Raw genomic sequence first — 20,854 nt, 5'->3', positions numbered from 1 at the left:
ACCTCTGGGCATTGTAAATATTACCAACAAGGACTGACTGAGGGTTCCTCTCCTGATCCAGCCAAGAGTGTACTGGATCAAGACCTCTTTCCTGTGAGATTAGTCACAATTTGGACTTCTCTCGCAGACCTAACACGCCCATGAGAGCATCTCAGCACCTTCGAGTAGCATCCACCTGCTCCCAGGTGGGCCAGAGCTTCGCACTCTGAAGATATCCTGACTGTTAGCTCAGCACATCCAGAGCATCTTTCTGTGTCTTAAAACTGAGTTTATTGTCATAGACATGTTTAGGTCTATTCAGAAGGGTAAAACTAAAAACTAAAATCAGCATTTTTCTTCCTGGTCAGACACTTCCGCTATCTCCTAACTTATTAGAGACATAGGAGGACCAGAGTTCTCAGTGTCAAGGCCTGTTGGACTAAAGCAGGAGTAGCAAGTGTACAGTTCACCTGCAAGCCAGCGGGTAATGTTTGGGTCAGCCTGCGCTGTGAGACAAATGGGACGGAAAAGCCCATGATGCCATGAGGAGACCCATCAAGATGATAAAGGAGGCAAGAGCACCGTCACATAAGGAACAGCGGAAACCACGGGGACTGGTGGGAGACATGAGTTTTCTTTAGACATTCGAAGAACAGACATGTGGGCTCTCTTGAGAACTGCCTTTTGCACATTTTCAGGCCAGAATGTTAGAACGAAGTGAAGCCTCAGATAGATAGCTGGACTAGAAGCCTTTCCGTGTCTCAGAGTTCACCCTTTCACCCTGTGGGCTTTGAAGAAGTCAAGTTGAAAACTAACGGGATGAGTAGGGAAGTGATGCATCTCTCTTTGTGAATTGCCCATCTTGCGTTCCCCAGCTTTCCTCTTTGGTTTTCAGGTTCCTTGGTAGATGATGAATCTCTCATCGGTGTCCTCCGCACCACCAAGCTGACAGCCGCCGAAGTCAGTGAAAAACTACACGTCGCTGCAGAAACGGAGGTCAAGATTAACACTGCCCAGGAGGAGTTCCGGCCCGCGGCCACCCGCGGCAGCATCCTCTACTTCCTCATCACGGAGATGAGCATGGTCAACATCATGTACCAGACCTCGCTGGCCCAGTTCTTGAAACTGTTTGACCAGTCCATGGCCAGGTGGGGCCTCACTACCCAACGACCTCCCCGCACAAATTGTGTGTGTGTGCCTACTCTCTTAGAAACAGATTTTTACTTCTTTGATTTTTAAAACATATTGCAGGTCTGAGAAGTCTCCGCTGCCTCAAAAGAGAATTACAAATATTATTGAATATCTGACCTACGAAGTTTTTACATATTCTGTCAGAGGCTTGTACGAGAACCACAAGTTCCTCTTTGTACTCCTCATGACCTTAAAGATTGATCTTCAGAGAGGAACTGTGAAGCACAGAGAGTTTCAGGCTCTCATTAAAGGTGAAGGGCTTGGGATGTGGATGTACTACGTAAAGGAGATTGCTTTTGATGTGCTTTTTGATGTCCCGTAGACCCATTCTTATAATACACAGAGGAATTAAGTTCTATTGGAAGTGAAATTCACTCCCCCCACCCCGACCCAATTTCTATTCATTTTGCTCTGGTTACTCAAGATGACTTACTTCAGGTCTGTGTTAACTCTGCGATTTTTAGTTATGTCGTTAAGTTTTGAGCTTTGTTGTTTAGGATTAGGACATTCAAATGCCAAAAGGGGAAATAGTGATTCAGAGGATGAGCTTTCTACTGCAAGAGAGCAATTCCTTAAGCAGGGGATTACAGTGATGTTATAAGAGTGTAAATTTAAAAAGAAAGCACACTTGTATTTCATATTTAAAGTGAATCCTATACACTGCATATCTCCATGTTAAAAGTATGATTAAGAAATGTAAATTATGGGCATAGGTCTGGTGAGATCTTTACAACCTCCAGACATTCTTTTGATTCATTGAAGAGTATATAACTCCATTGCTAACACTAGCAAGTGGGCACTCTTTCTGCCCCCTTCTGATGTCTATCTATGTCAGAAGCTTTCTCTATCTCTTTTATATTTTAATGAAACTATATTACACACACACAAAGTATGATTAAGAAGAGAAAAGAGCAGTATTTTCATTCAGTTCAGTTAAACAAAATGTTATGACTAAAAGAAGGGAGCGATTGCATGTCGTTAGTGAGATCATAAAAAGCTCCTTAGAAAATTTGCCTTTGCAGGTTAAGCTGTGAAGTTTTCTAGGTTATTTGATACATGGGAAAATGCTCCAATCTTTTCTATATATATATTTTTTGCTCTTTGGTAAGTTGTTTAGTAAATCATTTTCTGGCTGCCCTTCTCCCCCCAAAGAAGAAAGTAGCATTTGAAATGGACATTGAATGATAGGCAGAAATGAAGAAAACTTCCATGCTGAGCAGAGCAGCATGAGAAAAGAAATGAATGGAGTATGTAAATTGGTGAGCCTTGATTCCCAGGGGAAGGATTTCTTGATCTGGTAGGAAATTAAGGGGTTGTGTGAGGTGGTGATGTGATCCTTTTATTGTTCTTTAGGAAGGTGACTCTGGCAGAGAAGGGTAGGATTAATGAAGTTCAAGGGAGTCTGTTAAAATCTTCCCAACCACAAGAAATGCTGCATTCCCATCCTAGGGTGAAGACAATGGGGAAATAAAGACAAACAGATATGGGAGATCATGAAAGTAAAATGGCAAAGGACTGGGTGTAGGAGCCAAGAGAGGGTCAGAAATGAGTCTAAGAGTTCTGCTCTGTGCAAAGATTTCCAGTCACGACGGTTGCAAGAGAGCTAGTTGGAGAAGTGCCAGAGTGGGGACCTAGTTTTAGTCAGGATAGGCCAGGTTTTGTGGTCATAAAAACAATCCCCGAATTTCAACACAGCAGAAGTGTACTTCTCCTTTACTCTTTTATCTGACCTGCTTGTCATGGTCACCCAGGAATCCAAATTGCTTGCCATAATCACTATGGAGAAGGGACACGATATGGCAAATTGTGTGCTGGCTCTTAAACGTCACACGAGTCACTTGTACTCATATTTCATTAGCTATAGAGGGATGCATAGTGAAGTGATGTCGCTCAGTCATGCCCAACTCTTTGCGACCCCGTGGACTGTAGTTTACAAGGTTCCTCTGTTCATGGAATTTTCCAGGCAAGTTACTGGAGTGGGTTGCCATTTCCTTCTCCAGGGGATCTTCCCAACCCAGGGATTGAACCCAGGTCTCCCGCATTGCAGGCAGACGCTTTACCGTCTGAGCCACCAGGGAAGCCCAGAAGGATGCATGACCTCATCTAAATTCAGAGAGAGCAGGGAAGTGCATTCTGCCCTGAGCTACATCCGACATGGAAGCTGCATCACAGCGTCAATGGTGGAAGGTAGCGGATAGATGGATAAGCCCGAGGTTTAGCAGCAGAAGTGTGGACATGGGAATGCAGAGAGGCCTGGGGTTCCAATCAAGAAGTTGCAGGGCAGGGGAACTTTGTAGCTAGTGACAAAGTACCAGTCTCTGTGGACAGCAGCCTGATGCCCCCAGATAGGATTTGTCATGGCTCAGAGGATCCCAGGCTGTGACTGAGACAGACGAAGACCGGAGGAGAAGTGGGGTGGGGAGGGGAGGGGGGTTGTAGATCTGAAGCGTCTCCCCATCAAGACACAAACCCACCCCACTCTACCTTGTAGATCTGAAGCGTCTCCCCATCAAGACATAAACCCACCCCACTCTACTTCTCCCTGGCCAGCACAACCAGCCAAGCCACGGCCATTCCCTGAAAGAGATGAGATTCTTTGAAAGAAAGTCTTTAAATCAGAGGAGACCGACAAACAGCAAGACTTTGGGGTGGGAATTTGTGAGGAGGATTTGATTTGTCACAGAAAAAGAAGGCTACACTTCTGAGCTGTGGTTAGAGCACATCTGTGACCCCATTTCATAAAACTGGAGATTCAGAACCAGACTGTGTAGGGTCAGGAGAGTCAGTGAGAGGAATTTGAATTTAATTTACTTGGCGATAGGGAGTCATGGAATGTTTTATGAGCAGGGAAGTAGCATGAACAGAACCATGCTGCAGAAGATTAATTTGGGATTTTATGGTAGGTGGATTGCCAGAAGTACATTCAGCACAGCACACAGTGAGAGTTTTTAAAAAGTCAAAACTGGTTTAATCTACAGTTTGTAGTAATTTTAAACTGGCTTACAGTTTGACCAAATTATTTTTTTAAAGATGGTAGAACTTTGTTTTTAATGCTTTTTTTTTTTACAAAGTTAACAAATATGGCCCTTAGATCATTGATGTCTTTTACCATTTTGAACTCAGTACTTAAAGGGGAAAGAAAAGGGACTTACTTATCAGAGCAGAAATGTTTGATTTCCCAAGAGTGACCATCCTTTTGTATTAATTCCTACTTGTTTTCTGCAATATCTGGAAGGTGCCTTTGACTTTCTTCTTCAACTGAGAATGTCAGAATACTTTGAAAAATGGAACAGCTACCAGGGGCAATCCTGTACTATAGAGTAATTGATACACCTGTTCCCCCTGCCTGGTTATTTTAGAAAGACATCATCTTTCTTTTGTCATAAACCACAGACAAAAAGACACCTTAGGGGGTCTTCTCTTGCCTTCCAGGTTGGATTGGACCCAAGCCTTACAAAACAGACAGAGAGTTAATGTCAAAATAACAGCTCATGATTGTATAGCTTTTACTTTGGGCCACAAGGGTTGTTAGCTTTCTACATACATTAATTTATTTAATCTTCACAGCAATCAATCTGATGGATTCTACTATTATACTCATTTGACAGAAGGGGGTACTGGGAGAAATTGAGTTCTTTGTCCAAGTTTATGTAGCCTGTAAGTGGCAGAGCCAGGATATTTGGGGGGAACAGGACAGGCTGTGATTGTTCTGGGTTAGTTTTGGCGCATGGTATGTTGAAACCACCTATGTAACTTAAATGTCTTCTCTCGATGTCTTTTAGGTGTGTGATGACATGAAATCATTTTGTGTGTGTGTGTGTGTGTTGGGGGGAGACAACCAAGAAGAAAAGGGACATGTCTTACTCCGTGTTAGAGCACTGCGTGCATACATGCTAAGTTGCTCAGTTGTGTCTGACTCTTTGTGACCCTGTGGGCTGTAGCCCACCAGGCTCCTCTGTCCATGGGATTCTCCAGGCAAAAATACTGGAGTGGGTTGCCATGGCCTCCTCCAGGGGATCTGCCCAACCCAGGGATCGAACCCTCATCTCTTATGTCCCCTGTATTAGCAAGCCGGTTCTTTACAACTAGCACCACCTGGGAAGCCTGTGTGAGAGGAGAAAATCCCTTAAATCTGCAGGTGACTTTCTCTAGGGCTTGCTTCTCCTACAGTAAACTCAGTGTTAGCAGAAATGATCCTAGAGTAAGGCTTTCTCTTTCATCTGGTCACTGTGGGGATGGAGGGGTATTGTGGCACTCAGAGCCCCTGACTCCACGGTGGAGGGAAAGGATTTACAGGAAGGTACTCCAGGTCGTTCACCTTCTCAGGAAGATGCTAGAGGGGAGAGCAGAGACCTGTAATTCCCTCCGCCACCTCCCCTGTTTCTGTCCCCAAGTTAATGAGTGAAATGGGGGGATTTGATGAGTTCTTTAAGAGGATTATAGAGTTTAAAAGTTCAAGAACCGCTATTTCCTATGCATCTGAATTAAACAGCAGAGGTGGAGTAATTATGATAAAACATTACTAAAGACATTCAATAGAGAACTTTTGAAACTGAAATATAGTCATACCTCTTGGTAGAGATTGTCACATTGAATGTGCTCATTTAACTGCTGATTTGCTTTCAAAATGGGCTTCCCTGGTGGCTCAGATGGTGAAGAATCCACCTGGAATGCAGGAGACCTGGGTTCAATCCCTGTTTGGGAAGATCCCCTGGAGAGGGAATGGCTATCCACTCCAGTATTTTGGTTTGGAGAATTCCATGGACAGAGGAGCCTGACAGGCTACAGTCCATGGAGTTGCAAAGAGTCGGATACGACTGAACAACTTTCACTTTGCTTCAAAATATGTTCCAGTGCATTCACGTATGTTCTCCACTAGACTTGGTGAGAGCACGGGTCTTGTTTGGTATCCGTAGTGCCTGGAATATTCTGGAAACAGAGAAGTGGCTCAGTGAGTATTTGTTGAGTAAATGAATGAGTAAATGATTTGAACATTAATTGCTTCCTTAAAACCCACAGATGTTTTATACTCCTTCCTTCCTTTTTCCCTCCCTACGCGTGTATCCATCTTTCTGACCTGATTGAAAAACAGTATTGAATATCAAGCTTCTGGAGGAGGGATTTCACTAAGAAGTGATTTTTAAACTCACCTATGAGAAGATCAATCTATTCACTGATATCAAATAGTTAAAAACAATAAAAAGGCAAACACCTGCAACCACCTGAGAAAAATTCTTTGCATGGAAAAATGACAAGGAGTTGCTATCTGTATAAGATGGTATAAATCACTTAGACTTGAAGGAAATGTACACAAAAAAGAGAACCACATTTTTTGTAATGTGATTATTTTCCAACTTTCCCATTTTTGTGTGTGATATGGTTATCTGGATTTTTTTTTCTTAATTTGAAAGTAAATTTCTAAACTATGGAGCACAAGCTGACCTGATTCTCACTAATGCCTTTCCCCAGGGGGAGCAGCTCTGGATCTGAAAGCCTGCCCACCCAAGCCGTTTCGCTGGATCCTTGATATGACCTGGCTGAATCTTGTGGAACTGAGTAAACTTCCACAGTTTGCAGAAATTATGAACCAGGTAATAAAGGACTAGGAAAAAAGTATAGATCTGTAAACCCAAACACACCTGGGTCATTTAAATTGGGGCCTCCTGGTGACAAGCCCTTGAATCAGAGGAGCTGACACACAAAAAATGCAGCTTTAAGACAACTGCAGCTCTCATTCAAAGGCAACCTGGTGCACACCCCAGAGTACATATGATGATTCTGGAGACGTTTCTGATTGCCTTGAACTAGAGGCAAATGTGCTCTGGTGACTAGTGGGGAGAGGCCAGGGATGCTGCGAAACATCCTGCGATGCACAGGACAGCCCCTCACAACATAAAGTTAACCTGGCCCTGAATGCTCATGGGGCCGAGGCTGAGAAACCCTGGTCTGTGGTTTTTCCTTTCCAGTCTTTGAGTGTAACTGATACATGTTCCTCATTTTAGTGAATAATGTAGAAAAGCAATGGGGAAAGGGAATAGCAATATCCAAGCTATTTGAGCCATTGATTCTGAAGAAAAATGTAAGACAGTGTGGTTATGTTTAAAAAATTATCTACCTGTATATATGCATTAGAATAAATAAATTTATATAGAAAAATTATCTAGCTGTAAAGAATGACCTTTTTACATTGTTTGATTTTAATTGCATATATTCCTGAGGGTTGCTAATTGGCTTGTGTATTTTAGATATCTCGTAATGAGAAAGGGTGGAAAAGCTGGTTTGATAAAGATGCTCCAGAGGAGGAAATCATCCCTGATGGATATAATGACTCACTGGATACCTGCCGCAAACTTTTACTTATCAGGTGAGAGCAGGTATTATCAGACCTAGAAGCATCACTTGTCATAATGTCAAATTACAGATCCCACCTCAGTGAGTTTACTTCCCTGTGTCCCAGTAGTGACTGTAATGGATGTTTATGCTTCCAAATTGAAGTTTGGGATGGCAAATAAAAATGGTGAAGGTCATATGTTAACAATGTATTCATGACAGTGTTTTTAGCAAAACATATATGAAAATGTTTTTACTATTCACTTTGGTCACCATTTACCACTGAGTAAATCATTTATTATTGAATTTACTTCTGTAAAAGAGTAGATCTCACAGAGTTACAAGGCAATTTTTAAGCTAAAACCAAGAAGATCCCACTATTAAAACATATAAATGGTGTTTGTAGCTATTGAAATGGAAGCAAAAGTTTAAAATGGATGTTGATTTTTTTTTCTTTTCTTTTTCTTCTCACTTTTCATGTTTTCTCAGTATACAGAAGCTCAGAGAAGGCTTCTGTATTGGAAGGTGTGTGTGTGTGTGTGTGTGTGTGCGCGCGTGTGTGATGGACAAGACAGGAGGGTGGAGCTGGGGAGGATGAAACCACCAAAAGAATAACAAAAAGATGTAGGATTACTATTTTGGAGTAGTTTTGGTCTTACCTAAGATTACACCACCGAGTGTTCTTAGAAAAAGTTGTTTCCTAGATGTTGTCACTCCTTGAGAGTGATCAGAGCTGTCAGCAGTGGTGACCTCAGAACAGAACAATTATTTGTTTTTATTAGACAACATGTGTCTATCTTTCATCCATCCTTTGAAAATTGAATACATGTCAAATTAATAATGCAATCTACTAAACAATAAGAAACCATAGCACTTGACTATGATCCAGAAATATCAAATGACATTTATTTAATGAGTCACAGTGTATAGAACCTGCTACGATGTAGGCTACATGGATGGTATTAAGTATTAATAAATGCTTTCAAATCAAGCAACTTCTGTCACGTTTGACACATTATCTCCCTCTGAAGACTGCAGAGCTCCCAATGTGCAGCCGGCCAGGCCCCATCGTGTACTGGAGCAGCCAGAGGACACCCCCTTTTGCATCCCTGCTGTGTCCCTGGCGTCGGGAGCAGGCCCTAATGTATTTACTCCATAAATATCTATCAAAGAGTGGATATGCTCCTGTGTATTTGTTTGAACGAGTAATTGCTTACCTGAAGCTGATAGCCTAGTTACTAGGGATAATCACTGATGTGTGTGTGTGTGTGTGTGTGTGTGTGTGTGTGTGTTAAGTAGCTAATTAAAACCTTCCTGATGGTCCAGTGGCTAAGACTCCACACTCTTATGCCTGGGCCTGGGTTTGATTCCTTGGTCAGGGAACTAGATCCCACAGGCCTCAACTAAAATGATCCTGTGTGCCTCAATGAAGATCAAAGATCTCATGTGATAAGAATCTACCTGCCAATGCAGGGGACATGGGTTCCATCCCTGGTCCAGGAAGATCCCACACACCATTGAGCAACTAAGCCTATGACCACGACTACTGAACCTATATGCTGCAACTACTGAAGCTCACGGGCCTAGAGCCTGTGCTCCACAACAAGAGAGGCCACTGCAGTGAGAAGCCTGAAGAGGAGCCCCTGCTCGCTGCAGCTAGAGAAGGGCTGCACGTAGCAACAAAGACCCAGTGCATCCAAAAATAAATTTAAAAAAAGATTCCATGTGCTGCAGATAAGCCCCATCACAGCCAAGTAAATCAATAAATAGATTTTTTAAAAACCCAACAGGAATTTATTTTTAAAAAATTCAGAATAGTCACTGCTTCTCCTGAAAATGAGACACTTGAAAGTTAACTGATTTCTAAGTTCCCTTCTAGAGTGGCAACATAACTAACTCTGCCCTGCTCCTTGCCAATGCCTGGCATCAAAACCACACGATTAAACTTGCACTCATCCAAAGACTGAAAATCTCGCCGTCCATCTTACACATATCTGCAAAAAGGAGGATTCGCTTGTTATCCTTTTGCTAATTAACTATGTGTTCTTTAAGTGCTTAGTACTAAATAGAATTTTTAAAATCTGAATTTATTTCCTCTAACTTGTTTCCATTTCTAGGTCTTGGTGCCCAGACCGTACTGTTTTTCAAGCAAGAAAGTATATTGCAGATTCTTTGGAGGAAAAGTATACAGAACCAGTTATCTTAAATCTGGAGAAAACTTGGGAAGAAAGTGATACGAGAACACCTCTGATATGTTTTCTGTCCATGGGATCCGATCCCACAATTCAAATTGATGCGCTGGCCAAGAAACTGAAGCTGGGTATGAACAGCAATCTATGAGATTTAGCAAAGCCTCCATGTTTTTGCTTCAGTTTTTTCTTTTCATAATTTTATAGCTGATTCTTATAAATATATTCATAAAACTGAGTTAGAAAAAATATTAAACTTCTTCTTTCCCCCATTTTCGGATCTCCTAGAAGGAGGGTATAGATATCTTTGTGCAGAGAGGAACATTCTCATCCATCATGTACTGATTTTTTTAAAGTTGTAATCAGATGTCCATACCACATGGATAGCAGACTGGCAAGAATGAACATTCAACAGCAAATTTTATTGCTGTGTCTGTATAAATTTATAACAAAGCCTATTTTGTCACAAATTGAAACAATGTAACCCTTGTATTATAGTGCATAGTAATGTAAGGATTCTTTCATTGATGCTTTCATTCAATAACCCCTGAGTATAGGCAGTGTGCTAGATTCACGGAGTACAGAGGTGAATACAACATAGCTGGGAAAGACAGACACGTAAACAGGCAATAGAAGATGGCGTGACAAACTGCTGTAGCGGAGGTGCGGACATGCCCGGGGATGAGAGGCAGAGCTGCCCGGACTGCGTGGGCTATAGAGGAAAGCGTGATGACATTTTGAGTAGTATCTAAAAGTAGAAAAAAATTAGGGGATCATGTTGGGGAGAAGGAAAGTTACTCTGAGGGAAGGAGGTAGGGTAAGGAATTGCAAACATATAAGTGTGAGTCAATAGGACTAGAGAAAAAGTACCTGAATGATGCAAAGCCATCATGATTGAGCCATTCTCTTCTAGGATGGCTGTTTATAGGAGGGCAGTTTTCTCTTAATACTCCGAAAATCTGAATGTTGTTGGAATTGCCTTTTGAAATCTTAGGTTCATATCTCTATACCTATATCTCATAGGAGCAATTCATTTATGTCTTTATTAGGATTATGAAAGTGATTGATTGTGAATCCCTAAATCTACAATATAAAATAAAACCTTGAATTTATTATCTAGTTAGACAAAGCATAATATAAAATCTGTTTAGTGATCTCCAAGTATTTACCACGTCTGCACTAAAGTTACTGTAAACCGGTAGCTTAAGGTAGCATGGTCTTTGTTCACTCCTCCTCATCACTGTCAGCACACCATTCTGTGTGCTACATGGATTCATGTTTCAGTAGCTACTTTCTTCTGTCTGAACACTGAGACCCAATGCAAAGAGCTCCCAGGTTCTCTTGGCACATACTCATGGTTAAGTCTCATTGTTGTTGTTGTTGAGTTGCTCCACTGTGTCCAACTCCTTGCAACCCCATGCACTACAGCACGCCAGGCTTCCCTGTCCTTCACTACCCGCCCCCCCCGCCCCCCAGAGCTTGCTCAAAGTCATGTCCGTTGAGTCAGTGATGCCATCCAACCATCTCGTCCTCTGTCGTCCCCTTTTCCTCCTGCCTTCAGTCTTTCCCAGCATCTGGGTCTTTTCCAGTGAGTCCGCTTTTCACATCAGCTGGCCAAAATATTGGAGCTTCAGCCTTCAGCATCAGTCTTTCTAATCAATTCTCAGGATTGATTTCCTTTAGGATTAACTGGTTGTATCTCCTTGCAGTCCAAAGGACTCTCAAGAGTCTTCTCCAACACCATAGCTCAAAAGTGTCAATTCTTGACTGTTCAGCCTTCTTTATGGTCCAACTCTCACATTCATACATAATGACTGGAAAGTCTCGTTAACCACCTTTAAAGGTGGCTATTTTGTTCTAATATTCACTGCAGTGTGCAGTCCTCTGTATCAGCCTTAGAGTGGTGCTCCTCTCAAAGCTTTGAACTTTGAAAATCCCTCTGAGATCTACTTCTCCATGGATTTTTGTCCAGTTGCTTCAATGTCCTCTCTGCATATAGATTCCTCTTTTGTCTTGCTACAAAGCAATCTATCTCCATATGACAGAATTCATGGATTCCAGTGGCTCATGGGCTTCAATACTTACATTTTCAGCAAGTTCAGCACTACTAGTGTTACTGAACTGAATCCACCTGCCTGCCGGGTAGTAAAGCCATTTTACTGACCCAAGTTGTGGTGAAGGAAAGTACAGTGTTTGCGCGTGCATGCGCACGTGCTAAGTCGCTTCAGTCATGACCCTGTCCGACTCTTTGCAACCCCATGCACTGTAACCTACCAGGCTCTTCTGTCCGTAGAATTCTCCAGGCAAGAAATGGAGTGGGTTGCCATGCCCTCCTTGAGGGGATCTTCCCAACTCAGGGATTGAACCTGCATCTCTTGCATCTTGTGCATTGTCCGTCGGGTTCTTTACCACTAGCACCACCTGGAAAGCCCACAGTGTTTATTGCAGGTGCCATATAATCTGCAGAACAGGCAGTTCATGCTCGAAAGATTTTGAGGAAAGGATTTTTAAAAACAGCATTTAGAGTGAAATTGCAGGGTGCATGACTTTCTTCTGATGGGTTGATAGTGAAGTAAAAGGGTAGTAGTTAATCATCGGCCTTGTGGTTCCAGCCAGTCCAGTGTCTCCATACTTGTGGACTACATGTAGTCATACACCCTCCATCTGGGCAAGGGTCTTAGCTTGTTCCTAGCAGCTCAAAGATATTCATCAGACTGTTATATATATATTCCTTGAGGAGGAACTAAGATTGCTTTGTATTTTGGCTTTATCATGTGCATGTGGGATCTCAGTTCTCCAACCAGAGCTCGAACGCATGCTCCCTGCAGTGGAACCACGGAGCCTCAACCACTGGACCGCTGGGGAAGTCCTGAGAAGTTAGGATTGTTGTTGAAGCTATCATTACTTTTCTTGCTCCACTGCTCTTCCTTTGTTTCCAATTAGTAAGTGCTTGAGTCTGCTTTTTGGAACCCTGGGAAGGCCTAAGAGACTAAAGCATTTTTCTACAAACAAGAAATGGGGACCACAGAGGGGTTTTTGTACCTGGGATGGCCCTATTTGTTTTCACCCAGGCAAACTCCTCTTACTCTCTTGGTCCCAGGTCCAAATACCCAAGGAAGAAGCTCATTGGTTTTCCTTTGGTTGTGTACTCCTTTCTGGGCCAGTCAATGAATGGTTGCTGTGTAAATGGGTTCATAGCAAGAACCACATATATGGAGCCTAGAGTTGGGGGCATTTCTTAGAAAGGGATACTCTTCCTAGAAGAGGGGCAGTTCCCACTGAAGTTACCATTTCAAATTTACCTCAAAACAATGCTGTTGTCTAGGACATTGGTGTAAGAACAGAAATAAGAAAATAATTCAAGGTCTCCTTTGGGAGAGATTATAACTTTAGATAAGTACATAAGGCCAGAACAATGCGGTCACCTAGCATTATTACATAGTATCATACTGCTTTGCTTGGCAATTTGGTGATTCCATTTCTTGATACTTCTTTAGTTTTTCCAGCAATTGTTCAACCTTGTATTGATTATTTTGTTAGGAAACACATTAGATTTAATTTTAACACTGAAGGATCCAATGATGTTTATAAGAAACTCATTGCTCATTTTTTTTAGAGCAAAGGAATGTTTAGGAATGTTAGGAAGCATCATTCTGTTCACTGATTTGGGTTAAAAACTCCCCAAATAGCTGTAAAATGAAACTATTATGCAGACAGAATCACATATTACTCTAGTCTCAACTAGAGATGTTTTATTTGGATAATAGATAATCATAAAGTGCTCAAGGTTCACAAAATTCTGAAAAATCCTGGAATTCGAGTGCCTTGTATTACAGCTGAGGAAACTAAGGTCTGGAAACAAGGCCAGAGAACTAGCTGGTGGCAGATAATTCAGGACTTAACCTCAGGGCTCCCAAATCCCCTGTCAGTGGCCTTTTTTTCATCCCCCCAGTGCCTTTCAGTCAGTCAGTTCAGTTCAGTCGCTCAGCCGTGTCCGACTCTTTGCGACCCCAGGAACCAAGCCTTCCTGTCCATCACCAACTCCCAGAGTCCACCCAAACCCATGTCCAACAAGTCGGTGATGCCATCCAACCATCTCAGTGGATTTAGAGGATGAATTAGCAAGTTCCCTGACAGCAACTTGAGGGATGGGACCAGATCAAATAGGTTTTCATAGAAAAAAAAAAAAGAAGGAGAACTTCTCACTATGGAACATGTCAGGCTCTGTGTTGAGAAATTCAGAGAAGATAAATTTGGCACAAAAGCACTGGATGCCTGGGAAAGAAGAAGAAAACAGATGGGATTAGCATGAGAAAAATCCTACTAGGAGCTTGGGTGAAGGAGAAGAAGAATGGATTTGAAAATAGAATCCAGACACGAATGAAAGAGGACAAATGAAATATAAACTTACAAATAATAATGAGGCTTCCCTGGTGGCTCAGTGGTGAAGAATCTGCCTGCAGTGCAGGAGACACAGGAGATGAGAGTTCAATCCCTGGTGGAGGAGAGCATGGCAGCCTACTCCAGTATTCTTGCTGGAAGAATCTCATGGACAGAGAAGCCTGGTGGGCTACAGTCCATGGGGTCACAAAGAGTCAGACACAACTGAAGTGACTGAACATGCAAGCAAACAAAAATAGAAATGAGAAAATGAGTAAAATAAAGTATATACAGGTGAAAAAATAATAAGATAATGATATATAGTTATGGTTTAAAAAAAGTTTAAAAATCTCGTTAAAATGGATGTTTGTAGAAAAATATAAATTTACAAAAATTTCTTGGAAAAAATTGAAAAGTCTGAATGGACCAATAATTAAGATGAGGAAAATTATAAGTTTTAAAATGATTACCTCAGCAAAGACACTAAGCTTGAATGATTTTTTTGGTAGGTCCTTTAAAACTTTTCTATATTCCATTTCACAACATAGGAAAGTAGGATGCATTTTCCTCTGTATTTTAAGGGAATAGCATTATCTTGATATAAAAAACAGACCAAGATAGTCACTATATCAAAGAAAGAAAACCACAGATTGATCCTATTTATTAATATAAATGTAAGGACCTTAATCTAAGTGCAAGCAGGAAGAATTTAGCATAATATAAAAAATGCAAAAAATAGCAACATGCCTTGATCAAGTAGGATGCATGGGCAAATCTGAGAAAGACACAGTATTAAGAAATCTCATCACAACAAGTGAAAGACTTTTTCCTTAGGCTGTCATTACCCTGATCATTGCTAAAAAGGCATTTTGTAAAAATTCAGCATTTGTATTTGGCTTTTAAAAATGGGAACAGAAGACTATTGTATCAATATGATAGTGAATATGAACTTCAAACAGCTTCGTGCTTTCTGGTGAACAACTAGAGACGTGATGCCCATTAAAGTCAGGAACAAGATAAAGATGTCTGCTATCACCACTCTCATTTAATATTACTGTGGAGGATATAGCTAATGCTTTGTAAGAATCATAAATAAAAGATATAACTACTGGAAAAGAGGGACAAAAGCCATCATTATTCTCAGATAGTGTAATTGTCTAACTGAAGAACACAAATGAATCAACTGAAAAGCTATTAGATTTAACAGGGTATTTTAGTGAGGTAGCTGGTCACAAAAATAAATATATTTTAAAAATCAATGAAACATTCTTCTGAAATGCAAAAATCCCATTCAGTATCTCAATAAAAATAAAACTGAGAAATAATCTTTAGAATACCTATTAGAAGAAAACTATAAAACTTTCTTAAAGGCACGAAAGTAGGATAAATTAAATAGAGAGTTAAACCACATTCCCATTATAAAGATTCAGTATTGTAAAGATGTCAATAGTCTCTAAATTAATCTATAAATTGAATGCAAGTCTAATTGAAATTCCAACATCATTTTTCCCCTAATTGGATAGTAGAGGGATCTTAGATCATCTAGAGTAATAAATGGACAACAATAGCCAAGACAGCTTGAAAAGGAAAAAGAATAATGTGGAGAACAAGCCCAATCAGATTTCCAAACTTTATCAAATTGCAATAATTTAATCAGTGAGGAACTGGCTCAGAGTAGATAAACAGATCAATAGAGCAAAATGAAAGGCCCCAAATTAGACTCTAGTATATACAATAGCTTAGCCTGTGATGAGATTCACATTTCAAATCAGTGGAAGAAAAATGGGTTAGACAATAAACAGTGTTGCCATAGCAGGTTAACTTTAGAAGAAAGCAAGAATCTTACCTCAGATTAAACTCTAAAGTACATTCTAGGTTGATTAAGGTTTCGAAAGGTTTAAACTGTAAAAGAATATGTTGATACTACTGGAGTGGCTAAGATTTCCTTAATCGTAATACCAGAATCCAAAATGAGAGGAAAAGAAGTTTGGATGAAGTTTTCAAACTTTGGTATGTCCAAAGCGCCACAAATAAAATTAAAACACAAATTGCTGTTGAATCTGAGCTCATGTGCCTGATGCAGAGTGAGGCCAAACAAACGGAAAGGTCAGAGTTTGGAGCAGAGAAAGGTTAATTGCGAGGACCAAACAAGGAGTGTGGGTGGCTTGTTCTCAAAAGACCTAAACTTCCTGATGGTTTTCAGGGAAGTTTTTAAAGGCAAAAATTTGGGGTGAGGGCTGCAGGGTGTAGGACTTTTTTCTGATTGGCTGGCGGTGAGGTAACAGGGTGGTGCTCCAGGAACCATGTGCTCGGCCTGAAGTTACCATCCTCTGCTTAGGTGGGGCAATAATTCCTGTAAGAAAAACCTCCAAAATATATTGTTACGTATACCCCTTTAGGAGGAAATAACGACTCTTTACCTCTGGGCTCTGGTTTCTTTTTTAAAAAATTAATTATTTTTGGCTGCTCTGGATCTTTGTTGCTGTACATGGGCGAGTGGGGGTTACTCTAGTCGCAATGCACTGGCTTCTCACTGTCGTGGCTTCTCTTGATGCAGAGCATGGACTCTAGGGGGCGCAGACTTCAGCAGCTGCAGCACGCAGCTGTTGTGGAGCTACAGGCTTAGCTGCCCTGCGGCGTGTGGGATCTTCCCAGATCGGGGATCGAATCCATGTCCCCAGCGTTAGCAGGCAGATTCTCAGCCCCTGGACCACTAGGGAAGTCCTGCACGAAGTGTTTCAGACTACGTTTCTTTTGTTTCCGCATTTCCTCACTTCCCTAATCAGTAACTGTTTGAGTTTGCCCTTTGGATCTCAGGGAAGGTCTGGAAAACTGAAGCCTTTTTCTTACAGACAAGGAAAGATTTTTGTACCTGGGAGGGCTCCACAGGGCCCTGCCCAGTTTCCAAAGAAAAGGTAGAAGTGTAGGTTGGGAATTGCAATATTCTATTTCAGCTGGAGACACTGGCAGTCCTTTTTCATATACACCATGAATCTTTAAAATGTTTGAGTGCTTTTTCCCAACTATTCTACACATACCAATTTATCATAAAAACAAACTGAGAGATGCACACTAAGATTCATTTACAAGGATGTTAAGTCTAGTGCTATTTATAATATTAAAAAATTAGGAATGTCTCAAATATACAAAAGGATAGTGGCTAACTTGACAAGAATGCATTAACATGATGGAACATTGTGCTACCATTAAAAACTGTTTATCAGTAATGTTTAATGACAATAAAATACAACATATTTAAGAAGTAGATATATAAAATGGCATGTATATGTATTATTGTACATATATATATAATTTTTAATATGGATAGGTCTGTAATCTCTTATTCAAAGCCCTTGCAGTCAGATGCACTGCAGAAATTAGAATTGTCCAGCTTTTAGAAAAGTAATATTTCATGTATTATATAATACATTGCAGATTAAAATATTAATATTTATAAAGATAGGGATAAATAAAGACTATAAATAGGCTCATATCCATTCAGGTCAGCTTTTACCACCAAAGTGATTTTGTGGCAAAGCTGTCAGTTTTCAGAGTGCTTTGAATTTTGAAATGAGGGTAAGTGATTGTGGATTGTGCACTGAGATGATTAGAATGTAGATCTCTCTGGAAGGATATTGGTGATTTTTGTTTTCTTCTTTGTAGTCTCCTATATTTTACAAAGCTTTCACTATAACATATATAATTTAATCTGATTTTTAAAAATTTTTTAAAAAGAAAGAGGAGATGTGAAAGACACTCAAGTCAAATTTTGGAAAGAAATAGAAAAGCAGTTGAAATCTTGACTAAAGGTCTTTCAAATGTAACCAAGCAGCAAAAAAAGGGGAGAAAAAGTCTGCAAACCAGAAAATCAAAACATCCCATACCACCAAAGGACAATTATGCTGCTATACCTGCAAAGACGATTCCTGCAACATCCTCTGCATCCTGCCTCCTCATGGCAGTCCCCATCATGATGTCCTGGCAGCCTTCCACACTCTCTGGAAATTCAGCCTGCACTGCCTCTTCTCTCACTGGTCTTTGTCTTTTGAACTTCCCCAAGTGCGAAGCTTCCTCACTATTCCAGTGTCAATCAATCTAGTTTTTCCAGACTATTCAGAAATTTATCAAATATTTATCAACCTATTTTAAAAATGAAGAAAGATTGCAGATCAATAACTAAAGCTTCCACTTTAAGAAACCAAGGAAAGAAGAGCAAACTAAACCTGAAGCAATCAAAAGGAAGGAAATAATAAGTATCTGAGTGAAAAAAATGCAAGAGAGGATTAAAAACAACAGAGAATCAATCAACCAAGTGGATCTGCTTTGAAAAGATCAACAAAATTGACAAACTTTTGCCCTAACTGACCAAGAATAAAGGAGAGAAGACTTAAGATAACTAAAATCAGGAATGAAAGAAGGATGTCAGTGAAAATAATCAATGAATAAACTATAATAGGAATAGAAAAGAGTTTTATTTGAGCCAGACTGAGGACTGGCAGCTCTCAGATAAGTGAGAGGAGCTGCTCCAGAGAAGCATGGGTTTCAGCATCGTTTCATATCTTGTCAGAACAAAGAACATCAAACAGGACATCAAAGTCAGCATCAAACAAGTCAGGACACATTCCTTCAAGGTTTCAAAAAAAAACAGGTTAGCAAGTACATAGCAAGTCAGTATACCTTGACACCTGGGAAGGGAGCCTCATCATTGACCAAGTACTGGCACTGTCATCTCAGGAAGGGAAGAATTTATGAAATTTTTATTTCTAACACATTCTTTAATTCTGGTCAATGTACCCTTTTCTCTGACAGTTAGAGCCGATGTACAATGTATGTTTGATAGGCCACAAACAGGCTGTTTTAGTTAGCATAAAGTTCAAGTAAACTCATGTATGAGTCAGAATGACTTTCCCATACCTCAATATGTGAAAATTTCTTTGGTCAGGGGACATCGCTATTGACTTGAAAAAATAGAAAAGATCATACAGAATACTATGAACAATTATGCCAACAAATTAGACAGATAACCTAGATGAAATGGGCAAATTATCAGAAAGAGAAAACTACTGAAACTGACTAAGGAAAAAATAGAAAACCCAAATAGAGCTTTGAGAAGTAAAAAGATTGATTTGTAGGAAATCCAGGACTAGAGGCCTTCACATTCTACCAAATGTTTAATGAATAACACCAGTTCTTTCCAAAAAATAAAAGAGGAGAGATTACTTTCCAACTCATTCTATGAGACCATGTTACTCTGATACCAAATCTAGACAAAGATAGTAGAAGGAAACCAATATTCTGCTGAATATAAAAGCAAAAGTTCTCAACAAAATGCTGTTGAATTCAGTACCACACAAAATGAATTATACACCATGACCAAGTAGATTTACCCCAAGAATACAAGGTTGGTTCAACATATGAAATTAATCAATGTAATGCCACATATTTCCCTGGTGGCTCAGACGGTAAAGTGTCTGCCTGCAGTGAGGGTGATCTGGGTTCAATCCCTGGCTCAGGAAGATCCCCTGGGTAAGGAAATGGCAACCCACTCCAGTACTCTTGCCTGGAAAATTCCATGGATAGAGGAGCCTTGTAGGCTACAGTCCATGGGGTTGCAAAGAGTCAGACACGACTGAGCAGCTTCACTTCACTTCATACCCCATATTAATAGAATAAAGAACAAAAATCACACAGTCATCTCAATAGTTGCAGATAAAGCATTGAAAAAAATCCAACATTCTTTCATGATGAAAGCCCTCAACAAACTAGGAATAAAAGGGAACTTCTTCAACCTGATGAGGGGCACCTACAGAAACCCACAGCTAACATCATGCTTAATGCTGAAAGATGGGATATTTTCCCCAAAACATCAGGAGCAAGAGAAGAATGTCTACTTGCACTTCTACTCAGCACTGTAGTAGAAGTTTTAGTCAGACCAAAGGAAGAAATAAATGGCATTCACACTGGAAAAGAAGTAAAACCACCTCAGTTTGACGATGACATGAGGGAGGAGGCCCGTGCAATTGGAGAAGAGTGAGTGAATTGTGGTGGGATCCTAAAAAGTGTGTGTGTGTGTGTAGATTGTGGGAGCAATGGGACCCATTTGTGTAGGGTCATAGAGGTCAGAATTTGAATTGGATTCTGAATTTTGCACAGAATGAAATGAGACGCCGTCAGATGTTTCTGAGCAGAGGGTGGACATAATCTGATTCGGGATTCAATCAAATCCCTCTGTCTGCTGTGGGAAGAATAACTAGTAGGGAAAAGAGTGGGAGAGAGGTCACCAGTGAGCAGGCTCCTGCAAGAATACAGGCATGAGGTGATGGACTGGGGGCATGAGAGTGTAGACATCCAGAAGGGGTCACATTCAGACTCTGGGTTTATTTTGAAGGGATGCCTTTAAGTATCTTCTTGACCTCTTACCCAGGTCGAGACAAGAAACTCAGGCTACCCCTGAACAAAAACTAGTTCTTCCTTTTAAACAATGTATCACAGAAGAGTTGGAAGGGCAGAGGAGATAGATTATGGCTCACGCTCATGCGTTAATACTTATTGTCCATATAACACCTTCCTCCATTGACCTACCCAACACTTGTGGGTTCTTCCAAAACAAGAGAGACTCAGTGTCTCTTTGTACAATTCACAGCCTCCTTCCATTCGAGTTCCACCTTCCCTTTCTTCTTTTATAGGGTTTTGTGGGTTCTTCTCAGATGCCCTGGGAACAGTGCCTAGTTCCCCTTCAGCAGGAGAGATTCATGAGGGCTTTGTTGGGAGAATCCAGCTGTGTT

The 20,854-nt window shown here is 40.7% G+C and overlaps 1 protein-coding gene across 1 annotated transcript in view; it reads left to right on the top strand.

Annotated features, from left to right (window-relative positions):
* The window catches only part of DNAH8 (dynein axonemal heavy chain 8), a 312,973-nt gene that overhangs the window by 221,267 nt on the left and 70,852 nt on the right, over positions 1-20,854 (top strand). Inside the window, exons 77-81 of the mRNA XM_018039316.1 lie at positions 875-1,127; positions 1,231-1,421; positions 6,640-6,761; positions 7,416-7,534; positions 9,618-9,820. Coding sequence (XP_017894805.1) covers positions 875-1,127; positions 1,231-1,421; positions 6,640-6,761; positions 7,416-7,534; positions 9,618-9,820 — 888 coding nt within the window. The remainder of the gene's footprint in view (positions 1-874; positions 1,128-1,230; positions 1,422-6,639; positions 6,762-7,415; positions 7,535-9,617; positions 9,821-20,854) is intronic.

Source organism: Capra hircus, chromosome 23, assembly GCF_001704415.2.
Source record: "Capra hircus breed San Clemente chromosome 23, ASM170441v1, whole genome shotgun sequence".
NCBI lineage: Eukaryota > Metazoa > Chordata > Mammalia > Artiodactyla > Bovidae > Capra > Capra hircus.
Note: the sequence above shows the minus strand (reverse complement) of the source record. Positions and strands in the feature narration are given on the sequence as shown.